The sequence below is a fragment of the Papilio polytes genome, unplaced genomic scaffold (assembly GCF_000836215.1).
Source record: "Papilio polytes unplaced genomic scaffold, Ppol_1.0 DF821956.1, whole genome shotgun sequence".
In the NCBI taxonomy this organism is placed as follows: Eukaryota; Metazoa; Arthropoda; class Insecta; order Lepidoptera; family Papilionidae; genus Papilio; species Papilio polytes.
Window position 1 is genome coordinate 310,899 of NW_013527248.1, and position 26,688 is coordinate 337,586.

At 34.8% G+C, this 26,688-nt stretch overlaps 3 protein-coding genes across 4 annotated transcripts; 2 read left to right on the forward strand and 1 right to left on the reverse strand.

Moving 5' to 3' along the window:
- Positions 1 to 2,677: 2,677 nt before the first annotated feature.
- Positions 2,678 to 7,598, reverse strand: LOC106107671 (grpE protein homolog, mitochondrial). The gene is made up of 6 exons (XM_013288637.1): positions 7,422 to 7,598; positions 6,925 to 7,078; positions 6,237 to 6,350; positions 5,791 to 5,919; positions 4,613 to 4,696; positions 2,678 to 3,349 (listed from the first exon to the last, which is right to left on the reverse strand). Exons 1-6 carry the CDS (start codon positions 7,505 to 7,507, stop codon positions 3,242 to 3,244), a joined length of 675 nt encoding a protein of 224 aa, XP_013144091.1. The 5' UTR covers positions 7,508 to 7,598; the 3' UTR covers positions 2,678 to 3,241.
- A 197-nt stretch (positions 7,599 to 7,795) lies between these two features.
- Positions 7,796 to 15,177, forward strand: LOC106107670 (pyridoxal phosphate phosphatase PHOSPHO2-like). The gene is made up of 4 exons (XM_013288636.1): positions 7,796 to 8,232; positions 12,021 to 12,209; positions 13,560 to 13,775; positions 14,846 to 15,177. The coding sequence occupies exons 1-4, from the start codon at positions 8,089 to 8,091 to the stop codon at positions 15,002 to 15,004; spliced, it is 708 nt and encodes a 235-aa protein (XP_013144090.1). The 5' UTR covers positions 7,796 to 8,088; the 3' UTR covers positions 15,005 to 15,177.
- A 1,600-nt stretch (positions 15,178 to 16,777) lies between these two features.
- On the forward strand, positions 16,778 to 26,575 carry LOC106107688 (cell cycle control protein 50A-like). Of its 2 annotated transcripts, none has more exons than XM_013288663.1 (9): positions 16,778 to 17,026; positions 18,458 to 18,549; positions 19,486 to 19,709; positions 21,418 to 21,551; positions 23,890 to 23,991; positions 24,649 to 24,734; positions 25,069 to 25,192; positions 25,674 to 25,847; positions 26,244 to 26,575. In XM_013288663.1, the coding sequence occupies exons 1-9, from the start codon at positions 17,014 to 17,016 to the stop codon at positions 26,351 to 26,353; spliced, it is 1,059 nt and encodes a 352-aa protein (XP_013144117.1). In that variant the 5' UTR covers positions 16,778 to 17,013; the 3' UTR covers positions 26,354 to 26,575. The 2 variants fall into 2 exon arrangements, with proteins under 2 accessions (XP_013144117.1, XP_013144118.1); XM_013288664.1 differs by having other exon boundaries at positions 16,779 to 17,026; positions 24,652 to 24,734.
- The last annotated feature ends 113 nt before the right edge of the window (positions 26,576 to 26,688 follow it).

A 26,688-nucleotide genomic window follows, 5' to 3' on the forward strand; every position in this document is an offset into this window, starting at 1 on the left:
GAAAATTAAGTACTGTAGATAATGTCTAAAATTATTCCCATAGTGGTAAATTCTGAACCCCAGGTCACGACCCTACAGGGGATGTACACAAGGTCGGATTCAGCTTTGGCGCCAGTGGGGGTCAGCACATAATCGTGGTCAAGTCAAGAGCTTGACAAAATATGTAAATATATTTTGGGAAACTCTTGACCAACCAGCTGAGGGGCTCATGACACCTCCCCCCTAGATCCGCCATTGGATATACATGACAGGAAATTAAGGTCCCAAAGTTGTGAAAATGAGTTCTGGAAACCAGATATCTATAAGTTAGGGAATCTTTGTTATGGGGCGGTTGATAGTTAGAAACTTTTTAGTTTACAGTCTTTTGTTTTTTTTTTTGAAAAATGAAATGGGTCAAACGAGCGTTATTTAAAAATACCCTCCCCAGGTTTCATCCTCACCATGATGATGGCTGGCATTCCACAACCATGCGGTTTTGAACTTTCTGCCCCGCACAGCCGCGTTGTGGAACGGTCTGTCCTCGGCGGTATTTCCAAACCAATACGACTTAGGGTCCTTCAAGAAGCAAGCCTATCATTTCCTCAAAGGCAACGCATCTGTAGTTCCTCTGGTGTTGCGGATGCCCATGGGCGTCGTTGACCACCTCTGTGTTCCCGGCGCTCGTTTGCCCCCTTCTCTTATAAAAAAATCGTGGTCTTATCCAATACTTGTCTACTGAAGTAAAACATGGATCTAAGAGAAATCCAGTTCTGTCAGAAAATATGTAAAATATATTTAGATATAGTATGAAAAGGAAGGAACTTTGAGCTAGTTTTGTTATAAAAAGATCTTTGAAAAGAAATTAAATGTTATTATTGGTGTTAACAGTTTTGTTTTACACATTGGCATATGGAATATACTATGAACTAATTTGAAAATAAATTATTTCTAAGTGATATAAGCAAACAGCAGTTTTATTTCGAAATATCCAGTAGTTACTGACTATGGTCTAGTCAACCCTTATTGTTGTAGTCTCCGAGCCCCTAGGTGGGGACATGTAGTGAGCTGGTGATGCATGATGCATGACTGATTAATATAAGAAAATGAGTAATAGAGAATTCCAATTAAAAACTTAACCATAAATTACAATTTAGGCTAAAGAATTACAGAATATGACTATAGTTTTTAAGTTAACTAAACTATCGCACAACTGTTGTGCTATTGTCGATTGTTTTAACAATAGGCAATATGCATATGACGCCAAATTGTACCAAACTTTTTTTAATTATACTTTATAACTATAAAACAGTCCTGCAAAAATTTTTTTAAATATGTAATTTAGTGGCAAAAATAATCATTAAAAAGTGTCTTTTTTTCAAATTCCCTCGCTAAGTTCTAAAACGTATACTATTGGTCGAAGCAAGTGGCTTATCTAATATGGCGTCGCTGTGTTGACAATACACAGTTCATTTACGTTAGTTTATATGGAAATACACTCTTGAAGTATTTTACTGTAAATACGATATTAAAACCAACTTTAAAATAAGAAATTAATGAAAAGAATTATTAATTACCACTTATTTGTACCAGAAAAATAAAAATGAATCGATTTTTGAACTTGAGATACTTTGTTGTTTTTTACATTGAAGTGACATCTAAGTGTATGTTATGAATGGAATAAGACGATTGACGTCAATTTTCTCATGTCAACTCTGGGCGCGTTTTAGTCGCTCGAAAATGGTCGTAACTTTATTTTATTATTTTTAGCTGAACGGTTGAATATTTTCGTGTCAATTTTTTTTCTGGTTATTTTATAACAAGTAGAACCGTTTAAAAAAAGAAAATACATGCATGTTCCCTATTCAACTGTTTAGTTGCACAACTAACAATCGGGTATCACCTCCATATAAGCTCATAGAAATCAAAGCGAGACTAAACTGTTCTTTTGTTAAAGATGTGTGCTCTTTTTCACGAGATATCTAAAAAGATTGTAACAGCATTTCTACATTTCCTTATTTTATGCTCTGAATGGGGATGTTTCCTAATTTTTGGAATTGCTTTTATTATGTAGATAAACCATATCTAAACAAGAAAAAAAATATAATAAAATGATATACGCAACATTTAATTACAAAATCACTTAACTAAAAACAACTTCCCGAAAGACCGCGAAAACGCCTCATGACATGACGTCACTTCTTTGCTAACAAACCTCGCGTCGCGGTCTGTCAAAGTCATTCAAAGTGACCAGACGTGAATTGAATTAGCTATTCAAATAACTTTTACTATTTTTTTTTCGTCATAGTGATCGAAAAATTTGCTCGTAAAATATGTCGTAAATATAAAAACACTTAATAATGCAGTCCTCATAATATAACACACGCAAACTCAATTATTATAATCATGAAAAAAAAAATTATAACTACAAAATGCACTGACATTCACTGAAGCTGGTCACACTGCCATGTTGCTTGCGAAGAAGTTACGTCACCGAGCTCTGATTGGTGTATGAGATGGAGTAATGGAGGGTAAAAAATATTGCAGCGTTTTTAATTTATATTTCTATCGAGACAAACATTTAAGGTCTCCAAATGTTATGATAGGTTTTAAAATATTAAACATAACTTTATTTGAATTTGTAACATTAGGAAACATCCCCATTGAAATGGGAATTTTAGGATCAATAAAACGCAATATAATTAACTAAACATGTTTATTTACTACACAACTCTGAACCACATTCACACATGGAATTATTTTGTTCCGCGTATTTCCAATTTATTAAAAATATACTTTAGTATTCATATAGAAACCTTTACCTATTTTACAGTTGCCTACATATTTACTATTTAGATAGAAAAAACAGTTAATAATTTAAACAATATAAAAATGCAATAAAAATTTTACATTACAAGTGTCCCGCTAAAAGTCATTTTGACAGATGTCAAATGATCATAGAGTAAGTTGTACTTATAAGATTTAAGAACAAAGAGATAATGTTCAATCAAACTGTCTAGTTTTTTAAGTATTAAAAAAATATGTAATCCTTTCATTTATAATTTTTATTTCAACCTGAATTATAAAAACCCTCACCATATTCCTGTTAAAATTCTTCTATGAATAAAAACATTTAAAAAAGCAATTGAACTTTCAGTTTTAGGTTTTTATATTGTTTTTTACAAAAAAAATCATAACCAATAATATACATAACAGAAATAATTTTTGGAAAATTGGAACACAGTCCTCCGCCACACTAAGTACGCTATCCTTTGGCAACGCCAACTAAAGCTGGCCGCACGCAGCGCTCATGTAATTTGTACCCAACCTTACTAACAGTCACCACTGTGCCTGGTTCATAACCTTCTACCTCCTGGAAATAATTGAAGTACAATCAAAATCAAATTTTAATATTATAAAGAGGAAAGATCTTTGTGATGAAAGATTTTTTTTTATAATATTAGAATGGCAAACGAGCAAGCGGCCTGAATCCACCGAAATGGAAAGTGACCGCTGCCCATAGACATCCGTAATTGCAGCGTTGCCTACCCTTCATTGACGGAGGAGACGCACATAAAGAGGACATTTCCCCTTCCTATGCCTCTCCTCCACTGTCAAATCCACTTTCCTTCCCCTCCTTTCCTCTTAAGATAAGTGTGTAAAGGGAAAGGGACTAAAATTAAGCCTCCGGCACCACACTTATCAGACTGTACACGGAATTGCTTCCATTTGACGCCTGTCTTGTGTGGTCGTGGTATTACTGGGGGCGAGCCCTGCACTGCTAACATGTTAAAGCGGGCACTACCACTGTTGAATGTATTAGATTCAAACTGGACTGATTTTAAAGATTCTTTCACCATTAAAAACAATCACTGATTAACATATGTTTTTTTTTATTATTTACCGCAGACAAACGTAAGCTAATTTTAAATAAATGGCCTTTATGTTCTTCCAGACTATGCTGTACATTTATGTCAAATATCATGGGAGTTCTGTTCAGTTGTTTAGAAGATAACTTCTAACATCCATCTAAAGTAATATAAACGGTGTTTAACTTCTAAGAGACAGGACCAAGTAAGCACATTAGAACACAGTGGTAGTGCCCGCTTTAACATGTTAGCAGTGCAGGGCTCGCCCCAGTAATACCACGACCACGACGAAGACAGGCGTGAAATGGAGGCAATTCCGTGTTTCGTCTGATGAGTGTGGTGCCGGAGGCCTAATTTAAGTCCCTTTCTCTTTACCACCCTTTTCTTATGAGAGGATGGGAAGGGGAAGTGGATTTGACGGTGGAGATGCATAGGAAGAGGAAATATCCTCTTTATGTGCATCTGCAACTGCAGATGTCTATGGGCAGTCGCTTCGCCATTTTGGCGGATTCAAGTGACCGCTTGCTCATTTGCCACCTTATGATATATAAAAAAATCAATATAAAATCCTTGCTTTTATTCTCATGTGTATTTTATGTGTACATTTAAAAAAACTCCTTGCAAAAAATGGCAGAATAAAATATGTATTTACTGCCACAAAAAATAAACAAAGGTATCACACTTATGCCAATAGCACTGTAGTTTATTGCTTAGTCCATTTCTCTATAGTCAACGAAACATAGACCATGTATGTGAAGTTGACTCACCTGTTGGAATAACGCCTCATGCAGATTGGGATCGAATTTCTCTCTCAACGGAGAAACTGCAACTAGGCCATGTCTTGCAAACACCTGAAATTCAAATACAATTACTAATCTTACTAATATTATAAATGCGAAAGTTTAGATGGATGTTTGTTAGCGTTAGTAGTCTAAACGGCTGAACGGATCTCTATTAAATTTGGCACAGGTTTAGAGCATAGTCTGGAAGAACACATAGGCTACTTTTTATCCCGGGAATAGTTACGGTTCCTGTGGGATTCATTAATTTAGTTTTTTAATGTTTACTCGATCATTCTGCAACGGTTCAACATATCTTATTGAAATTTGTCACAGATATGAAACAAAGTCTGGAGTACACATGGGATAAGGTTTATCCCCGAGAAATGCCCGGTTCCCGAGGGATACGTAGCTTTTTGTAATTTATATAGTTCGTATGTTTTCTGATACCACACAGACGAAGTCGCGGGCAACAGCTCGTTACTAATATTATAAATGCGAAAGTTTAGATGGATGGATGTTTGTAGCCTAAACGGCTGGATTTCGTTGAAATTTGGTAGAGATGTAAAAGATAGTCTGGAAGAATACATAGGCTACATACTTTTGTATTTTTTAGTCCCACGCAAGCGAAGTCACGGGCAAAACCTAGTTCGTTACATTGACAAGTTGGTTTGAAGATCTATCAATAGTTACCATTAGTAGTAATATGAAATCTTTTCTATGTAAAGCATATTCAATTCTGGCCGAGGCTCAGATAGTCTAAAAATGACACTGCCAGATAAGGGAACAAAATCCGATATTTCCATCACACATTTTCCATGTTGGCTTGTTATCAGACAGTTTACAATTTGGTAAAACAGGCTCTAAGCGTCAGTCATACCAAGTTATATCAGTTTTTGTTCCCTTATCTGTGTGACACCAATGTTAAGCTATCTGAGGCTCTATCAGCCAGTTGTGGGACAACTATGCTATCTGATGCTCTATCAGCCAGTTGTGGGACACCTATGCTATCTGAGACTCTATCAGCCAGTTGTGGGACTCCTATGCTATCTGAGGCTCTATCAGCCAGTTGTGGGACACCTATGCTATCAAAGCTATAATATTTGTCTATATATTTCTTAAATATGTAAGTGTAAACTGGGTTTTATTTCTAGGAGCTATCTTACCTGGTCTAACTGAGCTCGTGTTAGACGCAGCCCGTCGTGTAGCGAGCGCAGCGCCGCAGCCGCGCTTTCCGCCTGCGCTTGTGCACTGTCCGGCACACTGTCCGCTGCAGCGCTCAGTGTGTCCGCCACCTTAATACATCACTCAACTAAACTGCTTATTTTGTTACGATAACAACCAACCCAATCTTGGTATCAAATCACATTCCTAAATGTTACATTTGTAAAAACGTAAAAAAAAAACAAAAACCCTCTTTTTTTTCAATAACTTATCATAAAGGGAAAGATTTATAGATTTCTATGTATTTAAATAACTCTAAAACTGAGCCGATTGAAAAAATTCTTTTACCATTAAAAAGTTACATTATCAGTAACATAGGCTTTTTTATTATTTTTTTAATTTCAAGTGGACAAAGTCACAAGCAACAGCTAGTTGTGGATATACTAACATCCAGTAGATCCTTGCAGAAGCTCTGAATAGCAAACGACTTAGCATCTTCCACTTGCTTCATCATCCGTCTTCTGACATTCTCTCCGTCTGCTAGAGCACGCTTGTATTTGTCCTGGAACAGAGATAATTGGACTCTTTTAACAAAAATACATGCAACTTTCTTCTGTAACTTCATCCATATGGAAAACATAATAAAAATAGAAACATAACATTCAGATATGGCTGATAGAGATGCATGGAGCACAAACTGTGCCGACCCTCCGTAAGGGATAAGGGCAAGTGGATGATGAAACACACACTTTGTTATGTACGATGTCATAATTAAATGCTATGGCACATTTTTGAATAATTCTTCTTTTTAATAGAGTCTCCTATCCTTATGACATACTACAGACTACAGATTTCTACGTTATTTAATTTAGGGGGTGAATAAATTGAAATTTCATGCAGGAAAGAAAAAACTACAAGCAACAAAGTAGCAAGGTTGGCATGGTAACTTAAATTTTAAGCCAATAGGAAGCTTGTTGTAATTTAAGCACTTGCATATTAAGATTTTCAATTAAAAGTTTTATGGAATGTAGACAGTACAATAAAATTTATATAATGTTATGCAGACGAAGCCACATGGGAACAGCTAGTTTAAAACAAGTATTGTTACCTACTCTCTAACCAAGTCATTTACTTACTTCATAATCCTTAACTTGTTGCTTAAGTGAGCTAACTTCAGTGCTTAGTGTTTCAATTTGTTTGTGACAGTCCTCCAATGTTGGGGGCAGCTGTTTATCACCAGATGCATCTTCTGCAGCCTTCTCTTCAGTACTATACCGACTGACTGAAGATCTGGAATCAGATATACCCTGGTTACAGCATTTTGTAAATTTACTTATATTTTGCAATCATACAGGCAATTTTCGTTTTTCTAATTTAAGAAACTGGTTTTTGTACTTATTTTATTTATTTGGTAAATTACTAGGTTTATTTTAATATAAAAATTAATACGTGATTGAAAATTACATACATCGCATGATGAAATATTCTAACTTGTTACTTGTTATTAAAACATAAGAAATGTTTGTTTAATATATAATTTAGTTAATTTAAAACGCAAGTCACTCGTAAATAATTCATTTTTTATACATTTAATTTTTTTAGGTTGTCTAAGTTTGGTTGCGCAATGGTTTACCTGTAAATATTCCCCCGCAATCGTAGACTGGAATCTGTTACATATTTAACAAGTCTACCAACTGAATATACTTTCAGTGAAGCCATTTTTTTGGTGAGATTTAATTTGTAATTTATAGGAATTTATTAAAAAAACACGTATGAGGTTATGTCTTGTCTAATTCTTATCTTTATCTGTCAATTGTCAAATTATTTTTTTTATCACAACTGCCGTAACTGGCTGTGACATGCGCTTTTTAATATTTTTTGTAAATTTTCAATTTATTTTTAAAGTAGCGATAAAACGACTTCCGAATTTTAAGATTGTTAATTATTGCATTGAAAGTTAATGTAAAATAAAATTACCTCTGAAACGCGTTACATTATAACAGTTAAAGCCTTCAAGATTGACATTTTAGCACGAAAAGAATAATGTCAAAACGGAACGTTTACGAGTCATGTCATTTTTTCAGTTTCAGCAACATTATAATCTGTATTGTAAGAAAAACTCAGGAAAACTAAAATAAAACAGTGAGATTTTTCACTCGTACTTTGCGCGCGCAAACGGTAGTAGCTGGAAAAATTCTTAATAACCAATTGTTATCGTAGCATGACACATTTATGACATAATTTTGGTGAAACATCATTGTCCTTGCAACTGCGGAAGATTGCGCGCGCATTTTAAAAACATGGCGTCTTTAGCAATATTTGATTTTGATCGTACAATAGTTGACGATGATTCCGATGCCACAATTATCAATAGATTACGCGAAAAAAAACCTCCGCCGGAATGGGAAGCTGGGAACCACGACTGGACACCTTATATGAGCAATGTAAGTTTATTTTTTATTTCTTAAATAACGCCAAAAAAAACTTTACGTTCGTTATTTAACTCAAGCTTTGTTCCTATTTCGAAATTCATTTAAAGTTTTTTTTTCTGTACCGTTCAGAAATAGTTTTTTTTATTTATTGAAATGGCTTTGTACAAGTCGTTATTTCACGTTTATGTTAATTCTCTAACCATTTCATTTTTCGTTTGTTTGTAATAATATGGTACTAGCACCTCTTTTTTCTGTAGTTAAATAAATAAAGACGCTCGTAACTGAGTTTTTCCGATTTTTTTTTAATTGTTTCTACGACCTTGAATGTCATTATTACGAGATATTTAAATCAGAAACTTCAAAAAGCTTAACTATCGTCTTTTATGCTGGTTTTTGGAGTTTCCATTTATTTTGTTACTACCTAGAGATCCATTAGTGTCAGGTTAAGTTACAACGGAGTAAAAGTTAAGAAATTCGGAATCGGTATTCACGAATTTATGGAACCATAAACCCTACAGAATGGTTAAACGTAGCTGGGAAACCGGCTAATAGAAAATTAGATAAAAAAGATCATAATATCTAATTTGTTTTTTCCTACTTACACTAAAATATTCTCTTTGTATCTTTTTAATAAAAATTAGTCATACATCTTACTCAAAATTAATACGAACGTTTTGATATATTTACTGAACCACTCAAAGGACCTCTATGGAATTTTTTTTTACATCATAAGGAGGCAAACGAGCAATCGTCCACCTGAATCCAAATTGGCAAAGCGACCGTTGCCTATAGACATTCGCGAATGCGTTGCCTACCCTTTGCGACGGAGGAGGAGACGCAGATAAGAGGATGTTTCCCCTTTCTATGCGTCTCCTGCACCGTGAAATCCACCTCCCACCCTTATAAGAAAAAAAGTGGGAAGGAAAAGGGACTAAAGCTGGGCCGCCGGCAACACACTCCTCAGAAGAAACGCGGAATTAATCACACTTCATGCCTGTCTTCTGTGTGGTCGTGATATTGCTGGGCCGAGCCGACCACTGTTAAAATACACAGTTAATTTTGTCACAGACAAAGAATATTAGAACACGAATAATGATGTCATGTGCACGTAGCCATATAATCGTTACGGCAATGGAAACCGACGGTTTGCTTACGTAATTGTTCAGAGCACGTGTGGTGTTCGTGTTTGCACGCTATGACGTCACACTCCAAAACAATTGTAATTTCCTTATGTAGAATAATTTATCCTTAAGGTAAATAAATTTGCCATCCCATTTTGGAGTCCGATTTAAAATGAAAAGCAAACTATCGGAAGAGATATGCGCGGTTTACACTAGGCCAATACAGTTGGTCGATAACTGGACTGACAACTAGCACAGTGTGAATGAAAACTTAAAGTTAGCAGTTAGTTTAGCAGGGTGAATCGGCACTTATTGAGCTGGCGCGGTTTATTCTTCAGCCGCGTCTTCACTTATGTAGGTTAGGTGGAGTCGTGGTCAAGCGTTGGTTTATTTATGTTAAAAAGAAGTAAAAAAAAGTTTTTGTGACAGCCCTGACATTGAAATGAACTTGGCTTATCAGATAATATCTCGATCAACTTTATCGGTAAGTTACTGATAACGAAGATTGAGGTCTATGTAATTGCCTCGGTAGCCTTTTGACCGCATTAGACCGCGTGGAATTAAAGAATTATGTGCTTGTTATTATTATAAGAAGGGATGAATCGCATGTAACAAGAAGGACGTTAGTTATGAATGCGAGAATTCTTCAAGAAAAAGCCTTTTGACATTAAAAAAATATATATACAGTCAGTTGCAACCCTTAAGTTTGCTGCCCTTAGTCGTTAAGGTGGGGCACCCCAGGGCGCCGGACGTAAAAGGGCGCCACAGGCGACAAAAAGAGGCGCCCTTTTATGCATTTTTTCATATGTAATCTAAAATCGGGCGCCGGGAGTACTAACTCAGACTCTGTCACGACTATTTCTCTGGCGTTGGCCACTTTACCCTGTCTGTCGGGTAAAATTGTCGTTTTCACAAGTCTTTCGCACGTGTATACAATTATGAAGATAACTTCCGTGTACAATTCTTCGAAGATCTTTCGTAACGTCGGTCCAGACGTTAATTTCTGACGTCACAGCACGCGATTCTATCGTGATTAATGTAGGCTTCCATTGCACTTAGTTCCACATTCCTATTACCATTATTATCTTACTAGTCTTATTAATAAAAAAAGTTTGGATGTATGGATGTTTGTTACAGTTTATAGCCTAAACTGCTGAACGGATCTTCGTGAAATTTGTCATAAGATGTAGAGGATAGTCTGGAAGAATAAATAGGATACTTATTTTTGTTTTTTATTCCACGCGGACGGAGTCGTGGGCAAAAGCTAGTTATTATTATATTAAAAAAAATGTCAGTGATTTATTTTGTCTTGGAGTGCTAGTCGATAAGTGGTTAAAATTTCACTTATAGTCAATTTCTCTAACTTAACTTTAAGCTACAGGCGACTGACAGGATTGGGTAATAATGTCAAATAACACTCTTAAACCGGTGGTTTCTCCAAACTCAAGTCATGGTAAAAATGAGAGTGCAATAAAATCTTGGTAATGACGCTACTACAGTCAAAACCAGCACTGTTAAGGGACACCTTTAGTGTGGTTTAAATTGACTTTAATGATACCTATAATAAACATCGACAATTTATTTTACTAGGCAAGCAATAACATCAAATTTTCATATAGTGAATTTTTTTTTTCATAATCGTAGAAATAGTTTAATTCCAACAAATTCGTGGCCATGGCTTTAGTTTTGGCTTCGAATCAATACACGCGTACGACCTTGACTCGACAGTGAACGTGGTTTCTATTCTGGCGCTGCCTTAAGTTATAAGCGACTAGCTGTTCCCGAGCGGCTTTATCCGCATGAAATAATGAAAATTTTATTTCATTGTTTATATTTGTCAAATCATCAATACTAAATGTCTAAATGACGTGACATGACAAACCTTAGCAATCTTTCTTTCTTGGTGTTGGCAGCAACTTTGGTGTCTTTTTTATAGGGTTTTTATCCAAAATATTTACCGTCTAAGTTTAATGTCGTGAAAATATATAGCCTAAAGCGTGACGCAAGTGTAGGGCTTTTTATTAAAAAAAATAGTTATTCAAAAATATGCTGTAATTGCTGACATCTTAGGCAACAAAGAAGTGTGTGTTTACGCTTTATTATAATAGTATAGATAGCGTGTAATATCAGGAAGAAGGAAATAATGTACAACTTGTCAAATACTTTCTCTATATTCCTGTCCTTTTCCCCTATATGTGATATGTATTCTTCCATACATCTCTATCAGCCTGTATATCTGAATTTACTTCCTTTCTGCCTTACTCCACCTTCGTAGCTATTCACATCTGATTACATTCTAGATTTATTTAGTTAAGTATTATCGCGTTAAGTTTATCACTTGTACCATACCTTTAAGTTTTTTTTTAACCTTCATCCATATAATTAGACCATGTATGAAATGGGTCGTTTTAAAAATGGCTACACAGAAGTGGACAGGAAATTATCTAAGACTAAAGAAATACAAATATATAGTTGTCGCCCGCGATTCCGTCCCAATGAAACAAAAAAAAATGTTAAAAGATATAGCCTATGTTACTCAAAGATAAATTATGTTTCTAATAGTGAAAGAATTTTTGAAATCGTCCAAATATTTTTTGAGTTATTTCAATACATACAAAAATACAAATCTTTCCTCCTTATAATGTTAGTAGATAAAAATGTTATTTCTTTTATCACTAGGTATTTGAACACGCGTATTCCGCGGGCATGCACCCCGATGACATCCTCGACAGCATCGCCTCCATGCGACCTACCCCGGGGGTTGAAGAGCTGATCACAACCCTTGCGGCTAACGACTGGGATGTGCTCATCCTAACAGACGCCAATACCGTCTTTGTGAACCACTGGCTGAAAACACATGGACTGCAGGTAAGAACTAGCTCCTCAAGGTAACCTAAATAAAACCTAAGTCGCTTTAACATCTTCGCAAGAATGGGCTGGCTCGACTGGTGTAATACCACGACCATACAGAAAACAGGCGTGAAGTGGAAGCAATTCCGCGTTTCATCTGATGAGTGTGGTGTCGGAAGCCTAATTTTAGTCCATTTCTCATTCCACCCTTTTCTTAAGAGGAGAGGATGGGAAGGAAAAGTGGATATGATGGTGGAGGAAACGCATAGACAGGGGAAATGTCCTCCTTATGTGCGTCCCCTTCGTCAATGAAGAGTAATGCATCTGCAATTGCGGATGTTTATGGGCAGCGATCGCTTTCCATTTCAGGATTCGGATTCAGGTGGCCGCTTGCTCGTTTGCCGTCTTATACTATAAAAAAAGTTAAGGTCCTCAAATGGTCGAGTTGCCAGCCTTTTTGCTGCTGATTACGCTTGCTTCTTAAAAGACCCTGGTGTGGAAACTCTTCATAGTCCGTTTCTTCTTTTTATCTTCTAGTTAAATTAACTATTGACTTATCACCAATGTAAATTCTCTTGAGCCAAGTTTAAAAATAGAATGGCGAACTAAATAAAATATTGCGTGGAAATAGATCGCGTGTTTTAAGAAGCCAAATGACGTCATCGTTAAATGTTTATAAGCATAGTGTATGTTTATACTATGCTAGCTTTTATCTCGACTTCAACCGCGCAGTAAAACATACGAACTATGAAAAACGAAAAAAACGTATCCCACAGGAACTTGATGTTTTGCTGATGTGTTACTCTAGATTTTTTTTTATATAAGGTGGCAAACGAGCAAGCGGCCACCTGAAACCGCCGAAATGGCGAAGCGACCGCTGCCCATAGACATCCGCAATTGCAGATGCTTTGCCTACCCTTATACGAGGGAGGAGGAGACGCACATAAAGAGGATATTTCCCCTTCCTATGCAACTTCTCCCCCATCAAATCCACTTCCTCCTTCCAACCTCTCCTATAAGAAAAGGGTGGTAAAGAGAAAGGGACTTAATTCGGCGAATTTAGGTGACCATTAGCTCGTTTACCAACTTATAGTTTTTCTATTAGTTCCTCACCTGTGAAATCTGTTTCGTCCTTTCCTTAAGGAATAGAAGTATAGAAGTTGTTTTTTATTGAACTACTAGCTGTTACCCGCGACTTTGCCCGCGTGGAATTATTAAAAAACATACCCTATTAATATAGCGAGTAACCTTGTGGATAATGTGGCTTTCGAAAGTTGAAAGAATTTTTGAAAATTGTCCAGTCATTTTTAAGCGTTTGCATTACAATCAAAGTTTTCCTCTTTATAATATTAGTATGATTATTCCCAGGACGCAGTACGCGCTGTAGTAACTAATAGGGCGTTCTGGAAAAACAACCGCCTGTACATAGAGCCGTGTATGCACCAGTCAACTTGCCCCCGCTGCCCGACCAATCTCTGCAAGTCGATAGCTCTAGGTCAATGGTGTCAGAAACCGTACGCCAATATTATTTACAGCGGTGATGGCAGGAATGACTTCTGTCCTGCTACTACGTTACCACCTCATGTAAGTATGGTTAAGAAAATCGGTACCGCACTGGAGGGTACGCGCAACACTAGATCCTTGGATAAACGTCCCATCCCTATGACAGCTGTCAATGTCATTTTGACGTATTGGAATAGTGCCATTCTGGCGGATGTTAACAGTCTGAGTGTGGAAATCAAAATGGCAGAAAAAAATAAAAGAATGAAAACCAGCTCACTATACGTCCCCACCGAGGGGCTCGGAGCCTACCCTAAGTTAGTTACTAGGCCATAGTCAACCTGCACTGCGGGTTGACTTCACACATATCTTAATTTCTTCGCCGATATGTGCATCACGATGTTTTCCTTCACCGTAACGTCGGGTAAATTATGTACATATGTAATTTCGAAAAACCGAAAATCACATTGATACAGGATTCGAACCCAAGGCTAGTAGATTACAAGTCGTGGTTAAACCACTGAGTCATCGACGCCCACGTCGATAACTTAAAAAACAATCTGACTTAACTGCTCTCGAAGACTATCTCTGTAAGAACAGCAATTAAAAAGAAAGTAAATGAATACATTGATTTGACCGTTTTTTATACTGACTTAAAATTTTTGAATGCAATTCAAATTAAAATTGCGATTAACCTATTTTTAATATGGTTTATATAATGGCTGTTCCCGTGCGACTTCATCCGCATAAAATTATGAAAATTTTATTTTATTGTTCACATTTGTGAAATTATCAATTGCTAATGTCAAAATGGCATGACATGTCAAACCATGACAACCTTGCTTCCTTGATGTTGGCAGCAACTTATGGTCTCTTTCCCACATTAGGATTTTTATCCAAAATATTTACCCACTAGGTTTAATGGCGTCAAAATATATAGTCTAAAGGGTGACGTGAGCGTAGGGCGTTGTATTAAAAAAAGGAATATTCAAAAATATGCTGTAATTGTTGACATCTTAGGCAACAAAAAAGTGTGTGTTTATGCTTTATTATAATAGTATAGATTGTTTCGTTTGCTTTGACATTTCCTCCCAGGGTTACCATATTAAATGTTTCACAAACCGAACATTAGACCATAAAAGTTTTTTTTTCAGGCTACAGTATTCCCGAGAAGAGGTTACCCCTTAGACGATCTCATCAAGAAGACTTTATCCTCTCCCAATCCACAGGTTAAGGCGAAAGTCGTCCCCTGGGAAGACTGCTATCGGATATTACGTGAAGTTTTCCCAAATAAACATCATATACCTAACTAAATACTAGATTAATTTATTTCGCTATTTTAAACTGTAGAGCTCTGCTTTTATGAAATAATATAGTAAAGCCGTAAATGTTCTTAACTTCCTCTAGCATTATCAACTTGCCCTTATCCCTTATGTAGGGTCGGCACAGTATGTGCTCCATACATCTCTATCAGCCATATCTGAATCCACTCCTTTCTTAAGCATATCCTCATTCACACAATCCATACTTTCTTCGGTCTTCCTCTACCTTTGTAGCCCACATTCATTCTTAACACTTTCTAGTTTATGTCCCCATCTCGTCGAACTAGAACTATTTTAACTCCAACTAGCAATAGAAATAAATGGATTTCGTAAAATGGGCAAATTGACCATATGACAAATCTCAAACGCAACAAATTCCTTATTCTTTTTTTTCTCTTGTATTATTTTTATAGTAATTGTGATTATTGACACTTGCTTTTTTATTCATTTTTTTTTATTTTCTCGATGAATTTAAACCAATCATGTTTACTAGATCATAGCTCTTATTAATAAAAATATATTATATTAATGCTTTTTAAATTAATAAATCATTTTTAGAGCGTGTATACCTTTGACTAAACTCTCGCACAACAGTTGTGCGATTGTCGATTGTTTCGTAATACAACTGTTTAGTTGCACAACTAAAAATTGAATTTTCACCTCCACATAAGCTTATAGGAAAACGAGATTAACAGTCCTGCGATAGTCTAGTCAAAGGTGCTGCTCTTAAAGTATATTAGTGAAGAAATAAAAACTATAGATTTTTAAACGCTGTCAAATCAATAACAGTATTTTTTTTTTAGTTTTTTTTGTACATGTGAAAATTTTCATGTTTATTTTAAACTGTTGAACAGTTTTTATTATTTATTTTACCATGTTTAAATGTATTTTTACGATAAAGTATTGAATAATAAATTATATTCCATCAAGTTGTTGTTTTTTTACTGATTTTTTTAACTAAAAACTTGCCTACACGAGTACACGAAATTAAATTAATTATTTTACCGATATCACGCTTATTTTATTTCTCATGTCCCCGATATTTTGATCACAAAAGCTTGGTCACGGATAAAATCCGTAAAATTGTGTTAAGATTGGCATAATTTGAAAATTGACCAAAGAATTAAATGTTACCTGTTAATATAAATGGGTATAGATGGATGGTTGTTTGTTTGTATAGATAACGACTGAACTCTCGCTTTTTGTCGCAGACGCAGTATATAATCTGTAAGAACATAAGCTACGAAATTTTTTTTGTAGTTTCGCCTCGATGGAACTGCGCACAAAAGTTACTTTTAAAATAAATGAAGGGATAAAATTTAATAGAAAGTGTAGAAAAAGAGAAACAGAATGTCCAAATAGCTAAATATTTCATTAACTTAATTTATCAAATCTCTAGTTTTGTCCGCGTCTTTTGTACAGTAATTAACAACCCATGCGCTTTTATTCAAATTTTCCAAGCTAATTTAAGCCAAATTAAATGATCTGGAGTTACCTAACAAATATACATTTTCATGTTTTAATTATTGTAACAATAAATTGAGAAACTCAGCATCATAGTATGTGTAGGGATTTTTTTTTTAATTAAATTTAAAATCGAAATTAAAAACGATTTCTCGAATGACCAGAACACTGTCAAAACAAGCTGTCACTGTCAGGGAAATAGGGATCTGTCAGCTGTCAAGTACTTTAGCGTTTTTTATACTCGGTTTACATTTGGCCAATACACCTGGACAGTCGCGACAGCAATTGACATTGTCACTATGTCAGGCAATTGACAGTCTAACAGAGCGTTACTGACCAACTGTACTGGCCAAGTGTAAACGACCTTTTAATCAAATATTTTTATGATGCAAGAATACTCCAAGGACTTTATTAGTGTTTATTAGTCACCAGTTTCATTTACGTTTTTTAAAATAAAATTTTTTTTGACTGAGCAATGCTGAGTTTATCAAAATAGTGATTTAATTATTAACTATATTAAATCTAATTGTCATACAATGGAACTAAAAAGTAAGTATTTGAATTCAGTTATTTTTAGTATAACCAAAAAGTTTAGTCAAAAAGATATATCTCTATTTCCATTTTAAAATATACCTAAATTCAAAAGGAAGACAATATAAAGCATACTGAACAAAATATTTTCACTGGTTCTTTCTCTAAAAGGTACTAAATCTATTGGCAATTAATTCAAATACAATCATTGGTTTTGAGGATCTATCAATAGATAGCGTTAGTGATGATAATCTGTAAAGTGTCAATAATGCCTTCTCTATGTATTTTTTTTATCTCTAATAATGCAGTAAACTAGACATGTTTGAACTGATATTGGTAACCTGATCAATCTCCCACAACAGCTTTATTTTTACCTAGAGATATGCATTTTTATTTATTTATTTTCAAGGAAAACCAACAGATTATTACAATGTAGGGATAGTGGTAGTTTGTACAGCTTGTATTGGTCTTCCATAATAGAAATATTTTACAAATTGTTAATGTATGAATGAACCAGAAAGTTAAACAACAAAAAAAAATACAAAGTACAAAATATAAAAAATGGAATAACTATAAAAAAAGAACTTAATGAAGAATAGTTTATATGCAATAAAATTTCTAATAGAGAAGTAATTTTGACCTGTGAACTGTAAATAGGCAGCTTGTGGTTGTCACCTCTAATTATGTCACATTAAATGGTTTATGGACTTAACAATTCTATGACTGAAACTTTCAAAGTGAATCCAAGCACAGTACACTAATATTTATAAAAAGAAACTATTATACTCTACTAGTGTTGTGCCAAATCCCTATTGATACAAGCCAAAAAAGATATTAATGTATTTAAAAGAAAAGGAATACATTGGGCATGTGCTTATGTATACTCTTTGGTCTTCAATAAACCCTAAATTAGAACACAGAGTTATACAGAAGAAAGGAAAAAAAATCCTTAATATTACATTTGGTCACATATAGAAACAAACAAAATACAGTAGAACCTTGATAAGTCCAAGAGAAACGCAAAATACTTTAAGTTCTAGAAGATTTAAGTTATCAAGGGTCTATGTATGTGGTTGTAGAGGTTTTGAGCTCAGATGGGAAGGGAACATATTATTTTTTGAAGTTATATAGGTTTGAGTTATCAAGGTTCTACTTTAAAGAAAATAAAATAAAACATCTTTATTCTTATAAAAAAAAACAGAATACAGTTTCTTATGCAGTAATGTTTACATGAACCGACAACAGGTTCAGTTGTTGCCAGTAAAGCTGGTCTTCAGCCTGTACTGATGGGCAGCATTCAGAGGTGCTTATCACGTTAACAGTAATAAAAAAACAAATAACACTCTGATCTTAAAATACACCTAAATTATTTTGAAACTTCAGTTAAGTTGCTGAAGTTTCCATTTTATAATCTAGTGCATAATTTAGGGTTATTTTTTATTATTTCAGAATCAACGGCTATAAAACTATCTTTAGGAGTGTATACTGCTTTGACTTTAGTATTCCTTATAGTGGGAATCATTCGGGTTTGCAGTACTGTCGTAAGTTATTGAGTTTCTTTCGTCATCTACTAATATACTATCATAATAATAGACTCACACATGGCATATGAAATCGACTACCATTATTCCGATGGTCGTTTCGGTGCACGGGCTGATAGCGAAGAGCTTCGACCAACACCTCAAAAAGCTCTCGCTAGACAGTTGGCTTAAGGGCCTGATTCAAAAGGTGGTTATTTTAGAAACCGCACGTATTGTGAGGAGTTTCCTGTCTCTGCAGCCCTGACCACTGGTTGCTTGAGTCATCGGATTCCGCAGCCGGTGGTGCTTTATTTTTTATATAATATATTTTATTTTTATATCAAATGTAATGTAAAATGTATTGTATAGAAAATAAGAAATAAAAGATATGGGACTAATATTATAAATGTGAAAGTTTAGATAGATGGATGTTTGTTAGAGTTTGTAGCCTAAACGGCTGTACGGATTTCTATGACATTTGGTATAGATGTAGAGGATATTCAAGAAGAACACATAGGGTACTTGATTTTTTTTATTATACGAGGACGGAGTCGCGGGCCAAAGCTAGTATGCTAATATAATCATACATCATACTAATATTATAAATGCGAAAGTTTAGATGGATGGATGTTTGTTAGAGTTTGTAGCCAAAACGGATGAACGGTTTTCAATAAAATTTGGTATAGATGTAGGAGATAGTCTGGGAGAACACATATGTTACTCACTTCTTTTTTTTTTTATTCCACGCGGACGGAGTAACGGGCGAAAGCTTGTAAAGTATAAAAGCACATTACTTCGTGGTAATCTATACTAATATTATAAAGAGGAAATATTTGTATTTTTGTATGTATTGAAATAACTCAAAAACTACTGGGACAATTTCAAAAATTCTTTCACCGTTAGAAAGGTAATTTATCTATGAATAACATAGGTTATATTTTTATATTATTTTTTCAGAATGAAACAAAGGTAAATATAAAAAGATTACCAATAGATTACACTAATTGTAAGAATAATAGAGACGTCGACCAAACTTGTGCTCAATATCTTAACGAGAATAACGGTGGAGACTGCAAATGTGACATTTATTTCAAATTGAATGAAGACTATAAAGGAAATGTCACTATATACTATCAATTGGATGGATATCAAGAAACATTTGGACCATTATTTAATTCCAGGTATGTGTACTTATTTTATTTTATACTAGCTGTTCCCATGCGGCTTCATCCGCATGAAATTATGAAAATTTTATTTTATTGTTTACATTTGTCAAATTATCAATTCATCATCATTACCAGCTCACTATACGTCCCCACTGAGGGGCTCGGAGCCTACCCTAAGTTAGTGACTAGGACATAGTCAACCTGCACTGCGGGTTGACTTCACACATATCTTTGAATTTCTTCACCGATATGTGCATCACGATGTTTTCCTTCACCGTAAGAACGTCGGGTAAATTAGGTACATGTGAAAATTCGAAAAATCTAAAATCACATTGGTACGGCGGGATTCGAACCCAAGACCTGTAGATTACAAGTCAAGTGTTCAAACCACTGAGCCACCGACGATCAATGTCAAAATGACACGACATGACAAACCTTGGCAATCTTTCTTTCTTGATGTTCGCAGCAACTTAAGGTCTCTTTCCCACATTAGGGTTTTTATCCAAAATATTTACCCCCTAAGTTTTATAGCGTGGAAATATATAGCCTAAAGCGTGACGTAATTGTAGTGCTTTTTATTAAAGAAAGAATTATTCAAAAATATGCTGTAATTGCTGACATCTTAGGCAACAAAGAACTTTTTTATAATAGTATAGAAGTATAGATTGTTCCATACAGGAAAACGAATTTAAATAAAATTCTGTTACTTTAGAAAAGGTTTCTGATTTAGTTGGTTTTTACAATTGTCTTGGATGAGGAAGAGAGGAAAGTGAATCTAGAGTATGTAATATGTTGGCATGAAGAATTGCACAGATAAAAAAAATGTGTACAGAGTATATATAAAAACATGATGGAACGTAGCAAACACCTAAGGTGGCATACGAGCGAGCGGCCACTTCAGTCCGCCAAAATGGCGAAACAACCACTGCCCATAGATATCCGCATTCGCAGATGCCTACCTTTAGTTAGTGGAGAAAGGGACGCACATAAAGAGGATATTTCCCCTTCCTATGCGTCTCCACCGTCAAATCCACTTTTCTCCGGTACCACACTCACTAGAGTGTACGCGGAATTGCTCCCACTTCCAAGGGCGGATCCAGCTTTGGCGCCAGGAGGGGTCACATAGTCGTGGCCAAGTCAAGAGTTTGACGAAATATGTTAATATATTTTGTCAAGCTCTTCACCAACCGGTTTAGGGGGGGGGGTTATGACCTTCATGACCACCCCCCCCGTTGCCCACTTTACACCTGTCTTCTGTGTGGTCGTATTGAAGCGAGCCATGCAGCATACAGTGGTAGTGCCCGCTTTAACATCTTAGCACGAATTGGCCGGCACGCCCTCAGTAATACCAAGACCACACAGAAGACAGGCGTGAAATGGAAACAATTCCGTGTTTCGTCTGATGAGTGTGGTGCCAGAGGCCTAATTTAAGTCCCTTTCTCTTTACCACCCTTTTCTTATAAGGAGAGGTTCGGAAGAGGAAGTGGATTTGACGGTGGAGGAGATGCACAGTAAGGGGAAATATACTCTTTATGTGCGTCTCCTCCTCCGTCAGTTAAGGGTAGGTAATGCATCTACAATTGCGGATGTCTATGGGCAGCGGTCGCTTCGCCATTTTGGCGATTTCAGGTGGCCGCTTGCTCGTTTGCCACCTTATGTTATAAAAAAAAGTACTAAGATGTTAAAGTGGGCTCTACCACCTCTTCGTGTGTAAAATTTTCAGTGACCCCACTCAATGGTCAGGTGTGTTAACAATGCCACCATCAGATAAGTGTCAACCGTACCAATACTCGAACACCACTATGGGAATCAAACCAATTGTCCCATGTGGAGGATTAGCTGACGCTATGTTCAATGGTAAGTAGCCGTTAAGCTACGTTATTTTTATCATAGGTTATTTTTTTTTATTTCTACAGTAGAACCTCGATAACTTAAAAACCTCCATAACTTCAAAAAATAATATGTTCCCTTCCCATCAGAGCCCAAAACCCCTACAACATAGACCCTTGATAACTTAAAACCTCTGTAACTTAAAATATTTTGTGTTTCCCTTGCACTTTAACTTATCGAGGTTTTATGCACTAATATTGTAAAGAGAAAAATTTTGTATTTTTGTGTGTTGAAATAACTCAAAAAGTAATGGTCTTTTTTTAAAAATTCATTCACTATTACAATGGAAATTTATTTGTTAGTAATAAAGGCTATTTTTTTATTTTACGCGGACGAAATCGCAAGCAACAACTAGTTTGTTATAAACTAAGCGAGGGACTCTTAATTCCTGTAGGTTTTTGTACTGCTTTTAATAGTTTTATTGTATTTTTTAAAATTTATTTTTGTCTAATAAAAAAAGACAATGGCATATTTAACGCTTTGTTTTATTAAATGTTATTTTTAATGGAAGTGTTACAAAACGTAATGAAGTAAAAAAGCTGACGGAAAAATTATCACAAATAAATCCTATAAAAAACTAAATAGGAATTTCCCCAATTGGGTTTTTTAGTTTTTTCCTTAATACATGAAGTTTAGATAGATGGACGCTTGTTATTACATTTAGACAACTTATTCAATTGATACTGTCGCTCTGAACTCAGAGTAACACTTCTCGTCCAGACCCAGGTTGCGCGCCCATATTCATCCTTCTTGCGACATTGACAGCTGTCAGCTAGGGACAACAGTGGTAGTGCCCGCTTTAACATCTTAGCACGAATAGGCCGGCACGCCCCCAGTAATACTACGACCACACAGAAAACAGACGTGAAATGACAACAATTCCGTGTTTCGTCTGATGAGTGTGGTGCCGGAGGCCTAATTTAAGTCCCTTTCTCTTTACCACCCTTTTCTTATAAGAAGAGGTTGGGAAGAGGAAGTGGATTTGACGGTGGAGGAGATGCACAGGAAGAGGCAATATCCTCTTTATGTGCGTCTCCTCCTCCGTCGTATAAGGGTAGGCAACGCTTCTGCAATTGCGGATGTCTATGGGCAGCGGTCGATTCGCCATTTTCGCGGATTCTAGTGGCCGCTTGCTCGTTTGTCACCTTATGTTATAAAAAAAAGGGACGTGACGTTTATGCCGATAATCTAGAGAGAGAGTACTAATTTTGTTAACATTATCCACTAGCTGTTCCTCGCGATATCGTTCGCGTAAAATTAAAAAAAAATCCCATGTTACTCACAGATAAATTACCTTTCTAACGGTGAAAGAATTTTTAAAATTAGCCCAGTAGTTTTTGAGTTATTCCAATGCATACAAAAATGCAAATCTTTCCGCTTTATATTAGTGTAGTTTTTAGAACGGTTCAACGGATTTTCCTGAACTTTGATAATGAGAAAATTCTAGAAAAAAACATTGGCTACTATAGTGTGTTTAAATAATTTAGATTTGTTTGACAATTAATTTCAAATTTAGTAGGGATGGGTTGTGTAATCAGTCAGGAATCTTATCGATATTCGATTTTTATTCTTATAGAAGTTGGAATCGATAGATTTATAGTTATAACTTGTGAATTAAAAAAAAAACCTTTTTTCTCAAATTAATGACCATAACAAATAATGAGAGTAAATAAATGTTTATTACTACTTACCGTAAGTAATCGAGTTGGATTTCGCTATTATTTCTGTCATCGCTAAATTCTCTACACTATAATCAATACTAGAAATGTCCTCTAAATTAGTGAATAAGAAAATATTAATTTTAGTTGAGTTTTATAATTATTTAAACCGAATATCGATAGTTCATAATTGTTCGCTGCGTGTTTCGTCACTACGATACCTGTCTATTAAGTACGGCATTTGCCTTCATACAAAATGAATTCGATACTTCATATTCGTCATTTATCAAACTAATCTATTTTTAGACAAACTATATTTAAGTTTTATTTTAATTACGCACGGATGTCAGAGACAAGATTATATTTGGGGAAAGCAATAAAAAATGTTCTGTAGAACAGTTGCGACCTTTGACTAAACTCGCACAACTGTTTCTCACTTTGATTCCTTTGAGCTTATATGGAAGTGCGCTACTCGATTTTTAGTTGTGCGACTAAACAGTTGGCTGCGAAACAATCGACAGTCGCACATGTATTAGTCTAGTCAAAGATTTGCGCCCGCTCTTAATGTAGACGTTTAGCCATTTGCTCGTTTTCCACTTAAAAAATTTTTTTTTTTCACATTTTTTATATTTTTTTTAACTTTTTAGATACCTATCGTTTATTCAATACGCAAATGCAAATACAAATGGATGAAATGGGTCTTATTTCTGATGCTGAAAGGAAAAAATACAAAAACCCAGTCAATATCAGTAAGTATTTATCTAACTTCTAACTAATATTATAAATGCGAAAGTTTAGAGGGATGGATGGATGGATGGATGGATGTTAGAGTTGGAGAGACGAAATTTGTCATAGATATGGAGGACAGTTTTGAAGAACACATAGGCTTCTGTTTGTTTTGTTTCATTTTTGTTTTTTTTTTAATTTCACGCGGACGGAGTCGCGGTCGAAAGCTAGTAGCTATATAAATGTGAAAGTTTGGATGTTTGTTAGAGTTAACCTAAACTGCTAGACGGATTTAAATTTGGCACAGATATATATATACTTTAGAAGAACACATAAGCTACTTTTTTTAATTCCATGCGGTAGGAGTCGCGGGCGAAACCTAGTATTTGGAAATTGTAATTTTTTATGTAACAATTAAACTCACAAACTACTCACGATTAAAAAGTCTTTTGCCATTACAAAGCTGTATTACTTAATGACAATATATTTTACAACGACGGGAAGGGTATGGATATGACAGAGAAGAGATATTCCCTGCACTCAAGTGAAGCTGGGGCAAATTCGTAAAGCCTTAAATTACCTCTTATATCTTTAAATATATTTCTTTCTACTGTGTTATAAAAATTGAATGGGTGAGCTGTTTTGTTTTTTTTTTATTTTTTTTCTATTTTTTTTAAATGAAGTCGCAGTGCAAGAATTTACAAAACCAGTTAACTGGCCAATGAGTATTTGGGATATTGGACAAGGAAATTTTACAGGGTTTTTGGTGAGTTATAATAATTTTTAATACAAGTTAAAATATATAGCAAATATTTTTTGTATATTTTGTCCAAAAAAAAAAAACTTCATTCTAATATTATAAATGAGAAAGTTTAGATGGATGGATGTTTGTTAGTTTGTAGCCTGAATAAGATGTTGTCTGGAAAAAAATATTGTCTACTTAATTTTTTTTTATTCAACGTGGACCGAGTCAGTGGCAAAAGCCCAAAGATTTTTTGGTTTTTTGTTTTGCCGGAGATTGAAGTTGAAGCCATTTTAACAGCCTTTGACTATATTTTTTGTGGTAAGGTAACAATAATTGTGTTTTCTCCTTGTTTTAGAATGATAGGTTTATTATCTGGATGAATACAAAGTTACATCCGAAGCCAGTTGCTAAAGTTCGGAAAACCTCAGGTTTTGAGAACGGCTTGCCTAAAGACGACTATCATTTCAAATTCTTCTATAGTAAGTTAATTTGTCTCTGATATTAGAGAAAAAAAATATTTTTTCAGTGAGGGTAATTTAAAAAATACCTATAAAGCAATCAAAGTTTAGATGGATGGATGTTTTTTAGCCTTTGTAGCCTAAACGGCTGAACCGATTTCGTTGAAATTTGGCATAGATGTAGAGGATAGTCTGGAAAAGCATATAGACTGCTTTTGATTTTTTTAATTCCAAGCAGACGGAGTCGCGGGCGACAGCTAGTAACTAATAAGTTTAAAATATTTTTTATATAAGGAATAAAAATCGGTTAAATCGGCCTTAATGGCAACAATCTTTCACTTTTAACCTGGAAATTATGAAAAAAAAATTTTTTTTTATATGAACTTAAAAAAGCGAAGGTTAAAAAAAACGCGATTTTTTTGTTTTATAGTTATCTCTAGTCAATGTTTCTTGTATAGTTAATTGAATTTTAAATACAGGATGTATTTGTGGGTTTTTTCAGACTACCCTCCGTCTAGGTACAACGGTACGAGGACGTTGATACTAGAAGCTGTGGAACATATGACTGTCCAGAAATCTAGATCTTCAGGCTGGGTGTTACTGATTCTAGGTCTTATCTTGATCCTTTTAGGTATCATTGCTTACGTCCTTAGGAGAGGACATTTCTTTGATATAAGTGAGTAATAATAATTTAATATTTTCTAAAGAAAAAAAACAATTTTTTTTTGTATTTTTTAGAAAATTTTAGGTTTTATTGTTTTAAATGCCATATTTTTTAGGTAAATTGAATTAGTTTCTGACGTCTGATTTTTTTTACCCTTTTAAGACTCGGTAGACAACAAAAAAAAATACCAAAAACTATTTTTTTTTCAGCTTAAAGTTTTTTTTCAGTTTTTCTCACCCTAAACTTACAATCTAACAGATTGTTTTAAACACAAATAAATTACGATAAATTACTTCTTAAAAATCTAATTTTTCTGACCTATAAGGTCTTATAAGGATTCGAAAACAGCAAAATATTAAAAAATCGTACCAATTAATGGCTTAGTATTTATTTTTTTGTTTTTTTCAGCTGATATCACAATTAATTTGCCGTTTCTAAGAAAAGCAAATGAAAATGAACCAAAAGCAAGTCCTGAAGAGAGACCTTTAGGAAGAGAAAGGACAAATACAAATGTGTGAAAAGTTTTAACGCAGAACTCCCCTCTCGTAGGATGACAAACGAGCGAATTAAATTCGCCAAAATAACGAAATGACTGCAACATACGCATTTACAAATAACTTTATTCAACAGATATATCCCTTTCCTTCCTTCCCCTCCCCTGCCAAATATATTTCCCCTTCCATTTATTTTTATATTTAAGGTTAAAGATCTGTTATACCAATTAAAGAAGCTTTTTATTGTTTTGTATTTTTTTTATAGCAAAACTATTTTTTTAAAATTAAGAAAGAATAAGAAAAAAATGTCCGAACCTGTCTTCAGATTTTTTAATCAAATATATGACTTACCATTATCA